Here is a 14,438-nt window from a genome sequence, read left to right as displayed (position 1 = left end):
TACTCACAACCATCCAAATTTGCAGATCTGATCATGACCGTTGATCCAGGACACATCATCTGTGAGAGTTTGAGTTGAGAAAGAGTTAGTCTTCAAGTGAGTTTTCAAGTTAACAATTTGTGAAAATTTATGCATCCGCAAGTTTTAATCTTGAAGCAATTTAACTTTTCTAATCTAGCATAATCATTTAGCACTGCATACCATAGTATCAGTTATCAGTCCATTCTTCATATACCATCTTGGAAGCTATCAGTGCTTGTCTGAGAGCACATCATCTGCAACCAAGAACAATGGAGTCAAGACACAATGAGACTTAAATCATGAAGGTAAAAATAATATTTTTATTTTAATATTCATTTCATGCAGTTTCATTGGTTGAGTTTGGATTTCCTGTAGCATTTCTTTTGTATTTTGTGAAACTAATATGTTGCAAGTAGTATTTTGATGATGAAATTCAAGTCGACACACTATCCATCACTTGCTCCTCTCTTCTTTATCTCTCCCTCTTCATTCCCACCCCTATTGCAAATATAACATAAGCTTGTGGGTAATGCACCTTAATTATCTTCTTAGTTCAAAGATTTATTTCAATTGTGTTTGTATCTTGCCAAGTGAATGCATAGTTTAATTAAATCTATCAATTCTCTATTGAGAAATTTGTTGCACAAACAACATCATTTGCTTAATGAATGCATAGTTCATTTAAATCTATCACTTCTCTATCGACACCATCATTACACAAACAACATCATTTCCTAAATGCTCTACGAAATGACATCATATCCTACACAAATTGATGCAAAAATAAACCAAATTTTTTCCAAATAGACCTTTCACATGATATATACCCATTGCACACCAAACTACGAGAGTTAATATTTATCACGTATATTGACTACTTCAGAAGTCACACGAGTTCCGCAACCCTACACAAATATCCCCACTCCACATCTCGAGCCACTACGGGCTCTTCTCCCCTATGGTTTTTTCCCAACGAAAGAAAATACACCTCTAGAAATTAACTGTCGAGAAAGAATCAGGTCGGACGATAAGGTTGGGTAGAAGTCTTTTTAAAACCCGAAAAACCTGATTCCAGTTCAAATTTTTGAGCTACTGCAAAATTAAATCTTTAATACGGTTGAAAAGCTTTCTGAATGGCGGCTCGAAATGGGGCATTCTCATTTTCAAGGACTGCAAGGTCTGCATTTAATTCATTCAGAACATCGTCAAATTCAACGAGGCCCCCACGCCGAGGGAGAAATCTGTTCGAAAATAATGGTAGTCAAGACATGAAGAGACGAAGATATGCAGGGACGATGGTCCCTCTGCACGATGCAGTCTCTTCAGCAAAACTCGTAACGCGTCTCAGTGTTAATTCTCGTAGTTGCCGTGGCCTCTCTCCAGGTATTCCCTCCTTCAGTCCCATTATCCTTGCGGATATAATAATTTCATTTCATGGAACCCACCAAAAATATGATTGCCACCATGGATATATAAATTCACACTCAATCACCAAACAACAAACATAGAAAGTACAACGGAGGAATTTGTGAAAGATGGAAATGATGTGATCATATGAATTTATTTGTCCATCCATCTCTCCTGCTCCTTAGGTGAAAATTTTGAAATGGGGCAATCTACCAGATTTCAACCCCAAGAGTTGAGTATCTTATCATGCTTTGCTTAGGTTAGCAGATCATTCGTTACTTTTAGTTGTTCGAAGTTACTATTAATGAGAGATTCCCTATTAATATTTTGCATTTCAAGATATCGTTCTTGATTGGTGCAACCTAAGTTGCTGTTCCTGGTATGGCGATGGGTACGGGTACAGCATTTGTTTTCGTTAGTATGGGGGTTTGCTGTTCGGATATGCTGGTACGGCATTTTCTTCTTCTTCTTCCTGAATATGGATATAGGGTCATATATTAATATTCAAAACTATAAAAACAATAATAATCATTATGTTAGTTTTTATAATATTAGGATTCAATCGCATACTTGTTAAAGGTTTTGCAAATAGGGTAGCAAGCTAAGTGGGCTTGATCTTAGGAATTGAGTTAGAGTAGTATTGGGATGAGTGACCTCTTAGGAAGTCTTGATGTTTAACCCCTATGAGCATCACTTAGATGCAATAAGTGCTAGGTGGGCCATTAACTCTCATGAGAGATGAGTTCATGTGAATCGCCACTCATTAAGTGTGGGTCAATGAGTTTGACTCAAAATTTTTGTAGTTGAATCATGATATTAATAACTTAAAGTGACACGTTATGGAAAATACCTCTCACCTATCAAATAATAATCATAATTGCCAATAAACAAAATATTTAAATACCTCTTAATTTGCAATAAAGAAAATACTCATAAATTCATTATTTAGTCATTTGTCAAATGTCAATACAAAAGGAAAATTAAAATCAATATTTAGTAATTTTTATATTGCTCTTCATTGAGAGCATTAAAGTCAACATTTGATTCAATTTTATTTGAATCAGATTAGTTGCAATGCCACTCCTAGCCATGTCACATGTAGAAGTTGCCTCATTTATAATTTTTCTGGCAAACCATGCAATAGCAGCGTCTAAGTTGGCACACTCAGGAATTAGATCTTATTCTTTGTTACGCCCTTGTTGTAATCGTGTTTCCTATGTGACAAGAGATGCAAGTAGGAGTGCACAAAGACTAAATCCTTAGCATTTTTTTGCACTCAATCAATATTTTTTAATTTTCATATTGCTCTTCATTGAGAGCATTAATGTCAACATTTGGTTCAATTTTATTTGAATCAGCTTAGTTGCAATGCCACTTCTAATCTTGTCACATGTAGAAGCTGCCTCATTTATAATTTTTTTTGGCAAACTATGCATTTTTTTGCACTCAATCAATATTTATTAATTTTCATATTGCTCTTCATTGAGAGCATTAATGTCAACATCTGGTTCAATTTTATTTGAATCAGATTAGTTGCAATGCCACTACTAATCTTGTCACAGGTAGAAGCTGCCTCATTTATAATTCTTTTGGCAAACTATGCCATAGTAGTGTCAAAGTTGGCACACATGAATTAGATCTTAATTCTTTGTTACCCCCTTGTTGTAATCATGTTTCCTATGTGACAAGAGATACAAGTAGGAGTGCACAAAGACTAAATCCTTAACATTTTTTGCACTCAATCACTTGTGCTTAATTGAGTGGATAAAGGAGTAATACTCTAATTTTGCTCAGTTAAAGAACTCACAAATTGTTGAATTTGCACACAACATTATAATTATAAAACATAAATATAATTTATAGCAACAAAAAATGAGAGTTAAAAAATAAAGAAGATGCATATTTGAGATAGGACTTTTATTGCAAGAGGTTGCAAGTAAATAGAGAGTTCGCCATCTAAGTAACATCATTCATGAGTGTCTTTCTTGTACTTGTCTTGATGAGTGCAAACATCTTGATTCTTTGAAGATATTAGTCACCAAAAATCACTCAAAACAATACTTTTTATATTTTTATCTAAGAATATTCTTCTAAATACAATCTTGTAACCAATAGCAACCTCTTCATTTTTATGGTGCTACCCTCATCGACAAGGTAAGTATCTCTATGCTATGATACTTTAGCAACAAACTAAATGTTAGAAGAAGAAAGAGCATGGTCATCTTGTTCCAATGGTCAACAATGTATCTTTTGTTCTCTTTTGAAAAATGTTTCTATGTCATCATACTCCTTGATGTCTATATTATGGTTCATATTTTTTCAATCATGGAGTCCATGCCATCATAAATGTTACTCAAACATGATTGATCTATATTAGTATACCTAATCATATTTATGATAGGTTTACTAAAAACTTGCGTAACCCAGGGACGTGTCCTCGGCTTGAAAACCCCCGTCCTAGTCTCGGGGACTTGGGGATGGCCAGGGGACGTTTCCCCCTGTCCCCAAATTGCTAGAATTTGGAGGGGATGTCCCTGAAACGGGGGGACGTTTGCCCTAGCTGTGGGGGACGTCTGTACATCCCGAGGACGGCTGGACGCCCCCCACAGCCAGGGCTACTAAAAAATATTAAAAAAAAGGTCATATTTTCAATTTTCTTTATGAATTTTCTAACATGGGCCCCCTAAATCGTTCCAATTATAAAAAAATTAAAAGGCAACAATTTCAAATTAATAAATTATTAATTTATTAATATTATAATATAAGTTAATGTTAATATATTATATAATGAATTAATAATATGAATATCAAATTATTAATATAATAATATTAAATATAAGCTAATGTTAAAACTTAAATTATTAATTCAAATTGTTATTATTAAAAATAAATATTAAATGTTAACATTTTTAAATTTTAATATCTATGTTTCATATCAAACATATAAAATTAATAAAATAATTTATAAATTATAAATAGAAAATAATAAAATATTAACTCATAACTTCATAAGTTATACCATATGACAGTGGCAGAGACTCATAGGACTCTGATTTTGATGCAATGTTAGGAGATGCAGTTTAGGGGCAGCATTATACTTTGCTTTTTTGTATTTAGTTTTACTTAGTACTATTTTGATTTTCATATCGTAATTGACAATGAAACTATATGGCAGCAGTACAAAGTGATACGCATATTGACAATGTGAATGAATCGAAATTCTGAATTATGAATGCATAATTGCATATTTGAGTATTGACAATGTTGTATGTTCAGAATTTACATTCTAAAATGTTTTCATAGTATCATACACATGCTATATCCATGTTTTCTTATGAATATAATGTATATACTATATATGCATGCTTTATCCATGTTTTCATATGAACATTTAGAATTTTCTTTATATTTTAAATTTTCCCTATATTTTATATAGCCGTCCCCAACTTTGGCAAAAAAATTTGCCATCCCGGAAACGTGTCCCGCTGTCCCTTGCCGTCCCCGTCTTGGAAACTCAGGGTAACGTAGCTAAAAACATATTCCACATCCACACAAGTGTAATGTCCCCTATTAGGAGGCTGTCAAGGAGGCTGCCAATTCCCAAAGAGCAACATCTATGTTGCTACCTTTTATCACGATTAATTGAGCATAACTAACTAATTCTCTGTAATATAACTTATGATGCCTAAATCCAAACCAATCTGACCCCGTTCCCAGAAGAGGGCTTGGCTGCCTAGGGCGCTTGACACCACCTCCTTAATGTAAAACCCAGATTACCGGAACTCAGTCCATTCACCTTTGGGGCCTGCAGCCAAGATTTCAGGAGGAGTCCTTTCACCCTTGGGGCTTTCTATTGAAGTGGTTTTACTCTGCCCTTCCCTAGCAGCACCCATCCCCCTTGGGGAATAGAAGGATTAGAATAGATTTACGACTTAGGACAAAGTTATGGCAATATCACTTTGTACTATGGATGTATATCATGACTGTCATACATATTGTAGTCTAAATTAATATTACTACTAAATTCTGCATAAGAACATTATTAGGCTTCATATACTAAGCGTACATATTCAACACATCCCTATGCATACCACCAAGAACAAAGATGTTACTGCCTATAACTTGATAACAGATCTGATCTGATCTGATTGATGGTGATTCCCTAGATGCTTTGATTCCTTTCCTTTATATCTCTTAATGTGAGGGAGAGGTCACACCTCTTCATGATGTATGCCCTTTGACAAGAGATGTTAAGGATATAGCTTCATTCAGATTGAAGCAAGTAATATATAACGACATTGAACGAAGGGTCATGTCTCTACGTGGCATAAGCCACGTAGAAGTCATGCCCCTACGTGGACATGACTCTTCATCCTTTTATTTATAGGCATCGACACTTGCTGTGAACTGAAACCAATAACTGTGGCAGTTTCACAAACCAGCAAGTTGTCAATATTATCATAGAAGATTAATAGTTAGAGCTATATATATATATACACATCGGAGGTAAAACATATTCATTGCAGTGATCTTATTAAAGTCTATCCTCACTACATATTACCAGACTATTGTATTCTCTATCTCTGATCTAAATTCCTTAACATGTTATCAGAGCCATGTTGGTAGAGAAATAATAAAATAGTGACACCTCTTTTCTAGAAAAAATTCAGACTTGCACTCAGAATCAAAGGAAAATCAATCATGGTGAACAATGTTAGAGTGGAGGATAGACTCGAAGGCGCATCCAACTTCGTCTCATGGAGAATTCGAATAACAACAATTCTTCAAGAAATCGAACTAGATGCATACATAGAAGAAGATACTAAGATGCCCGAAGACAAGCCAGAGAAAACAACCTGGAAAAGACACAACAACAAGGCTAAGAAAATCATAATTGATGCTGTTAAAGATCACATTCTCCCAACCATCTCAAAACTAACTACAACTTATGATATGTTCAAGACCATTCAAAACGTATATGAAATAAATAATGCAAGTAGATTGCTCACTTTAAAACAACAATTAATGCATATCTACATGAACAAAGGAGAAACAATCACATCCTATTTCATGAGGATTTCAGAATTAAAAGACCAATTGTCAACTATTGGGAATAATATAGATGATATGGAGCTATCTCTAATAGCACTTAAGGGATTACCATCCAGTTGGGAATCCTTTATTCAAGGCATTAGTGCTCGTCTGACACTACCAAAATTCGATCAACTCAAGAATGATTGTACTCAAGAAGAATCTCGACTAATCACAAGAGGATTGGGTCCAAACAAAGGGGGATAAATTCAAGCACTACATGCTAACACAAGCAATAAAGGGAAGAAAAGGAAGTTCAAACGGAAGAGAGGAAATAATCACAAAAGCAAAGACTTCTCCAAGATTCAATGCTACAAGTGTGATAAATTTGGACACACTCACAGGTTCTGCCCAGAAAGAAAGAAAGCTCAAGCAACCATAGCTGAAGTCAAGGAAGTAGAGAATCCTCTATTTTTCTTAGCCTTATCAAGCGAACTAAACTCAAACAAACATATGTGGATAATTGACGGTGGAGCATCTCGACACATAACCGGTTTTAGAGATCAATTCGAAACCTTTGAAGGCCACTCAACTGAAGAAGTTACAATAGGAGACAATTCTACCTATCCAGTGAAAGGAATTGGGACCTGCTCAATTCAATTAAGAACAGGAGTTACATTACAATTGAAAGATGTTCTCTTTGTACGAGGTATCAAAAGGAATTTGGTCTCTATTTCAGGACTAGCTGATCAAGGATATCGTGTCACCTTCCATGAAGATAAAGTTGTACTCTGGCCTAAAAACTCTAACATAAAGAATACTATTCCTATAGGATCTAGAGATGGTAGTTTATACAAATTATGTAATACTCAAAAACAAGCACTAAATCATGAAGTATCAAACTCTAATGAAATTTGGCATAGAAGATTAGGACATCTTCGATTTAGTGCCCTACCTTCTATAGGAAAAATTACCACACGATTACCCAATCTAAAATCTGATCATGTTGGAACTTGCAAAGGATGTGCTCTAGGGAAGAACTCAAAAGGGTCCTTTCCCTCAAGTGAACACAAATCAAAACTTGTACTAGAACTTGTCCACACTGATTTGTGTGGTCCAATGTCATTACCATCACTAGGGGGATTCTTGTATTACGTGATATTTGTTGATGATTACTCTAGGAAAACTTGGATCTATTTCATAAAACTCAAAGAATCAAATGAAGTGTTATTGAAATTTAAAGAATTTAAGGCCCTAGTGGAAAATCAAACTGGGAAGAAAATAAAGACTCTAAGATCAGATAATGGGGGTGAATATATCTCTGAAAATTTTAAAGAATTCTGCATTTTTGTTGGGATTAAGAGGGAGTGTTCTGTACTTTATAATTCTCAACAAAATGGAGTTGCAGAAAGAAAAAACAGAACCATCATCGAAGCTGCTAAAGCCATGATGCATGATCAAAATCTACATATCTCATTTTGGGCTGAAGCCTCAAATATAGCTGTGTACATTCAAAACAGATGCCCTCATTCAACCCTAGAGAATAGAACACCTGAAGAAGCCTTTACAGGAACTAAACCAGATTTAAGCCATCTAAGAATCTTTGGTTGCCATGTGTATATTCACGTTCCTAAAGAAAAGAGAACCAAACTAGAACCCTCCGGGAAGAAAGGCATATTTGTTGGCTACAGTGAAACCACTAAAGGATACAGAGTCTATATTCCAGGACGAAGATCCATTGAAATCAGTAGAGATGTCAAATTTGAAGAAGATGCTGCTTATAAACTATCTCCAAGTGCAGAAGATGATCTAATCGCAGAATCAGATGAAAATCCTACAATTGAAAATCAGAGGGAGAATAGCATAGAAAATCATGAACTTCAATCACCTAATTTCAAGAATGCTGAAAATCCTAACAACAAGAAAAGACCACTATGGGCAAGAAAGATGATTGAAGAAAATAATGTGGAACCCGATGAAATCTTCAAAGAGAATAAGAAAACAAGAAGTCAATCATGCTATGTTGCCCTCATGACCGAACTTACAAAATCTGAACGATCAAATGTTGAAGAGGCTTTAAAATGTCAAGCTTGGAAAGATGCAATGATTGAGGAATACCAATCTATCTTAAAAAATGATGTCTGGGACATTGTACCTAGACCAAAAGACAAATCAGTTGTCTCATCAAAGTGGTTATTCAAAATCAAATATGCACCAGATGGTAGTATTGAAAAACACAAAGCCAGATTCGTTGCTAGGGGGTTCCCTCAAAAGGCTGAAATTGATTACGAAGAGACATTTGCTCTAGTTGCTCGATATACTTCTGACATCATGGCCATTGCAGCTTCCAAAGGGTGGAAGATACACCAAATGGATGTGAAGACCGCATTTTTGAATGGTGTTATTGAGGAAGAAGTATATATAGAACAACCTGAAGGCTTTGCTACACATGATAGAAATCTCTGTGTGTAGACTAAAAAGAGCTCTCTATGGCCTTAAGCAAGCTCCCAGGGCATGGTACGAAAGGATAGATAGTTATCTCTCCAAACTAGGATATTCCAAAAATGAAGCAGACTCTAACATATACTTCAAAATATCAGATGGTGACATGTTAATACTTGTTCTCTATGTTGATGACTTGTTGATAACAGGAGAAGATCACCTCATTGCAAAATGCAAACAAGATCTTGTGGCTGAATTCGATATGAAGGATCTAGGTCTACTGCACTATTTTTTGGGCCTAGAAGTATGGCAAAAAGAGAATAATATTTTCCTAAATCAAGGAAAATACACCAATGATATCCTGACCAGATTTGGTATGATAGATTGTAAGCCTCTATCCATTCCAATGGAAACAAATCTTCATAAGCTCAAAAGTGAAGCAGTAGATTCAGAACCTACAGATCCTACATACTATAGACAAATTATTGGATCTCTTATGTACCTGGTAAACACTCGCCTTGATATTTGTTACGCAACCAATGTGTTAAGTCATTTCATGTGCGAACCTAAGAAGATTCACCTAATGGCTGCTAAGCATATTCTGAGATACTTGCATGGCACTATTGGACTTGGCCTGAAGTATAAAAATGTTGAGATACAACTCCAAGGGTATTCTGATTTCGACTGGGTAGGAAGTTCCATTGATCGTAAAAGTACAACGGGGTGTTGCTTTAGTCTTGGATCAGCTATGATATCCTGGTTTAGCAGAAAACAGTCAGCAGTTGCTCAGAGTTCCACTGAAGCCGAATATATGGCTGCCTCCATGGGAGCACGTGAGGTAGTATGGTTAAGGAAATTGCTAGTTGGACTATTTGGGAAGCCCCTAAACCCCACTGCGATTCATTGTGATAATCAAAGCTGCATCAAACTTTCTGTAAATCCAGTTTTTCATAATCGATCCAAGCATATAGAAATCTCATACCATTACATAAGAGATATGGTAGACAAAGATGTCATCAAATTGACCTACATCAGCACTGAAGAGCAAAGTGCTGACATATTCACCAAACCTCTTGCAAAGCTGAAAGTGGAGTATTTTAGAGGTAAACTTGGTATGACTAAATTATAATGGAAATTCTGATATTAATCTTAATCATATGTAATTGATATATTCATGAATATCTTGAATGCAATATTGCATGTATGTGTTATGTCATGGAAGGTGACGATCTTTCATGTGATGTAAGTGTAAGATCGCTATTGTAAGGTGACGACTTTCACAATAGCTTGATCTGTTATCAAGATTGACTACATTAAGTTTCTGTCCCGGAACGTGCTGGAAATCTTGATACTAAATTTGCTATGATGAGTTATTGAATTGTTATCATTAAATGATTGTTCCGAAATATGTCGGAAATTATGATAACAATCATATCATGATTGACTACATTAATTTGCTGTCCCAGAATGTGCCGGATATCATGATACTAAAATTATTTCGCTTGTGATAATGACAATGTTACAATTGTCACTAGAATCAGGGTTGTAATTTGATAAGACTTAAAGTAGTTGTTGTCCCAGAGTGCTGGATATCAGATAATCCATATCTCAGACATATCTCTCTGAGATATGAAATATTTCACTAGTAAGTGTTACTAAGTGAATGATCATGTCAAATGAATGTGTATATCTAGAATGTTGTTCCTTAAAACTTAATTATGAAATTCAATCCTCTTTTGATAAGAGGGAGTGTTAAGGATATAGCTTCATTTTGATTGAAGCAAGTAATATATAACGACATTGAACGAAGGGTCATGTCCCCGTAGGGTCATGACTCTACGTGGCATAAGCCACGTAGAAGTCATGCCCCTACGTGGACATGACTCTTCATCCTTTTATTTATAGGCATCGACACTTGCTATGAACTGAAACCAATAACTGTGGCAGTTTCACGAACCAGCAAGCTGTCGATATTATCATAGAAGATTAATAGTTAGAGTTATATATATATATACACATCGGAGGTAAAACATATTCATTGCAGTGATCTTATTAAAGTCTATCCTCACTACATATTACCAGACTATTGTATTCTCTATCTCTGATCTAAATTCCTTAACAAGAGACACACCCTTTCACCATTATTACCCTTTTGAAAGAGTGCAACTCTTCATTATTTCTGCCCTTTGAAAGGGACACAACCTTTCACAATCAGATCTGCACTTCTTATTTAAATCCAATCTTCACTTCTGATTCCCAAATTATCCCCTCTTCAAATGAGTTCTCTCCTCCCTTTTATACCTCATATTTGGGGGAGTCACAACTTATCATTTCATGCCTTTTGACCATTCATTAACTTTAATCAAATTTTAATTATATATAATTATATTCTTTTATATTTTATTTTTTATTCCTTTGTATTTTAATTTTATTATTATTAAATTATATTTCAAAGTGGGGACATTACAATGAGCCCACCACACAACATCTATTATCAATGCTTTGATTTTTTTGGGGCCTTTTCGTATGTGATTGCCTCTATACATTTCAAAGAATATTGATGATCATGATGCTTAATGCTTTTGCATCTTCACAAGTCATCTCAAGATGATTGTGTGATGCAAGTCAAGTCTTGGCAATCTAACATGGTGTAAAAAATAAAATAAATTTAAAAATTAAAAAGTAGATGATGTATCTAAAATTTAAAAATATACTAAAGAATAAATTAACATTAAACAACTCTAAGGTGGAGAAGGTTTTGAAGATGACTTGTGACATAGGATGATTTCTCACAAACATTTAAATCTCCATGGCTTCCATATAGATTTCTTTGATGCACTCAATCGCTATGCCAATCTTTTGTAATATCAAGTTGAGAGAGTGGACAGCACTTGTTCAAAAAATATATCCATATATACCATCCACTGTTAAAGCAGTTTCCCTACAATTTTAGTGTTGTCCATCATGATTTTGATAACATTTTTATGGCCTGCCATTTCAATGGCTTGTATGAGAGTATTGATAATAAAAGTTCCATTCTTCACTTGCTTCTCACAATCCACTGCCTTAAAAAGCATCGCCCCTTTATGTGACAGTGCAATAACATTAATTAGCGGTTTATTTTTTCAATCATTCAATTCATTAGAAATGGTGGACACTACTATTTCAAGGCATCTATCCTTGATTGCATTTAATGACGTGCCAATATGGTGGTGCACACTTTTTTTCATACCCATGACTACTGTAAATAGCAGTGTATTGGCAATTGTTGTCACCACATCCCACCAATGTAGTGACCTAACAAGGTTGAAAGGAAGCCCATTGCTATAAATGCAATGAGTAATTCTCTTATCTGCAACCTTCTTTGTCTCATTCTTGAAGGCCTTTTTTAATGGGCCTCTTTTAGTGAAAAAAGGGGGGTTATTGTCTTTTTGGAATGATGATGGTGGTATGAAAAGATGTGAGTTGGCTGTTATAAGCCACTAGGAGGTGTTTGTAATTCTTTCTTAGAAAAAGTATGTTCTCTTTCCATTGATCTATTACCATGCCAACATTCTCTTGTTCTTTGATGTATTTGGTTATTTGTTCCTTTGATATTTTTTTAATTCATCCCTCAGACAAACTCTTATTCCTAAGACAAATATAGTGCATAGGTGAGCTTTCACTTGACTGTACAAGCTTTTATACTCATTCCCACATTGGCAATAATGCCAACAATTACAACCATCATCAGGAAGTTGCTCAATCATAGTTTTATGTCACCAAAGAGGTGATGCTATGTCAAATACTTGTGGTGCTTGAGGCAGACCCTAGGTGGAGCTAGTCCATCTTGGCTCTTAATTAGACCTAGATGAATACAAGGTGTGCTTGTAATCATGGTACACAAAGTGTCTAGAAGATATTTTTTTTGCATTGAATATGAAAATAAATTTGTTTGGTTAAATATGCCAAATTTGATGGGTAAACAATTATGAAATGAAATTATTGTGAGAAGTTTAAGATGTTTGGGCCACGGTGTACATGATGATGAAATAGTTGCATCAAATAGAATGTAATTCATTTTTCGCTAATGACAAATAGTTATGCATAAAGATGCTTAAACAAGATGGATTGATGCTTTGAAGAAAAAGATGAAGCTGTTATTATGAGGCCCTTGTTACTACTGAGAGGGGGGGGGGGGTGAATCAGTAGTAAAACAATTCTGCAATACTTCAAAAACCTTTAGCGGTAACTACTTAAACAATCCTGTTAGCAGGTTTAACAAACCATTCACTCAAGTGTTCATCATTATGCAAACAATGTAAAGATATCAAATGCACAAATCAACAATGCATCCACCATATGAACACATAGATTTGGAAACCCAAATGGGAAACCACGGTGGGAATTAGCACCCACAAAATATTTGCACTCTTTTGGAATGCGCCCAGTTAAAGGCCTAGCCCGGTTAAGAGCTTACAATATGCCCGGTTAAGAGCAGACCTTGTTAGGAGTCACCCGGTCAAGGGATTTTGCCTCAGCCCTATTAGGAGCTCTACCCTGTTACGAGTATCCTTGTTAGAGGATTTCAAACTCAAGTTAGTGAGCCACCCGGTGAAGGGATTTACAATATAAGACCTGTTAGCATCTATTCAGTTAAGGGATTTCAAACTGCTGTAACTGTTAGGGAACAACAGGGCAAATGATTTGATTACAACACTTGCATGCTTGCTAGTACAGATCCTTTTCAGCACAACTCTGCTACACACATGCAGACACTTCAATCTGGTTCAGCAACACCTTCTCAAATCACCAACACAAAATCTCTTCTCCAACTAGCCCTAAATACACTTTTTAGTTAGGGCGGCTACAAACCCTAATTACATCAACAAGATGCAATGAATTTACATTACAGATCATTACAACAAATTTCTAGACAATTTCCATCATTGAATGATCAGTGCACATCACCGCACATCGATTTGATAAGCAATCAAACCCTTGTCACATTCTATTAAGCACTTTGCTGTTTCCCAAGAAATTCGATCCTTGTACGCGTTGAAATACAATCTTATCATTACACACAGATTCTAACACGTCTTCACTAAGTTATGATCATGATAAGATCCACCGCCAAACCTTAAATCATTACCGGTTAAAGATCTGTTACCGATATACATTCTTCTTCAGAGAGTTCACAATAGTCAATCATAATTCACTCAATACACTGAATCTGCTGATGCGGTTTGGAACATAGGTGCATGTTCCCGTCTTCAACACTCCTGTAAAACCGCAATGTCTAACTCTTCACCAATCGTCCGTACCTGTTACTTGATCATCGCTCTGTTCTTGTTTACCTTGCTGTCAATCGGTTCCACTACCGGTAGGTCTAGATGACTTAGATGAGTAAGCAAACATGGTTGCCATCAATGACAACACAAATAAAGTCATCAAACAACTTACACCTATATCATCATCATCTAGCCAACAATATCCATCAACTTTACCGGTCATCTTCATCTCATCAACATCTCCATATGCCAACAATCTCCCCATCA

The 14,438-nt window shown here is 35.5% G+C and overlaps 1 protein-coding gene across 1 annotated transcript in view; it reads left to right on the top strand.

The window, feature by feature from the left end:
• Positions 1-897: 897 nt before the first annotated feature.
• The window catches only part of LOC131034896 (uncharacterized), a 47,623-nt gene continuing 34,082 nt past the window's right edge, over positions 898-14,438 (top strand). The window contains exon 1 of the mRNA XM_057966511.2: positions 898-1,404. Coding sequence (XP_057822494.1) covers positions 1,155-1,404 — 250 coding nt within the window. The 5' untranslated portion in view covers positions 898-1,154. The remainder of the gene's footprint in view (positions 1,405-14,438) is intronic.

The sequence above is a fragment of the Cryptomeria japonica genome, chromosome 5, assembly GCF_030272615.1.
Source record: "Cryptomeria japonica chromosome 5, Sugi_1.0, whole genome shotgun sequence".
In the NCBI taxonomy this organism is placed as follows: domain Eukaryota; kingdom Viridiplantae; phylum Streptophyta; class Pinopsida; order Cupressales; family Cupressaceae; genus Cryptomeria; species Cryptomeria japonica.
The sequence above is the reverse complement of the archived record's forward strand: the minus strand, read 5'-3'. Positions and strand labels throughout refer to the sequence as shown.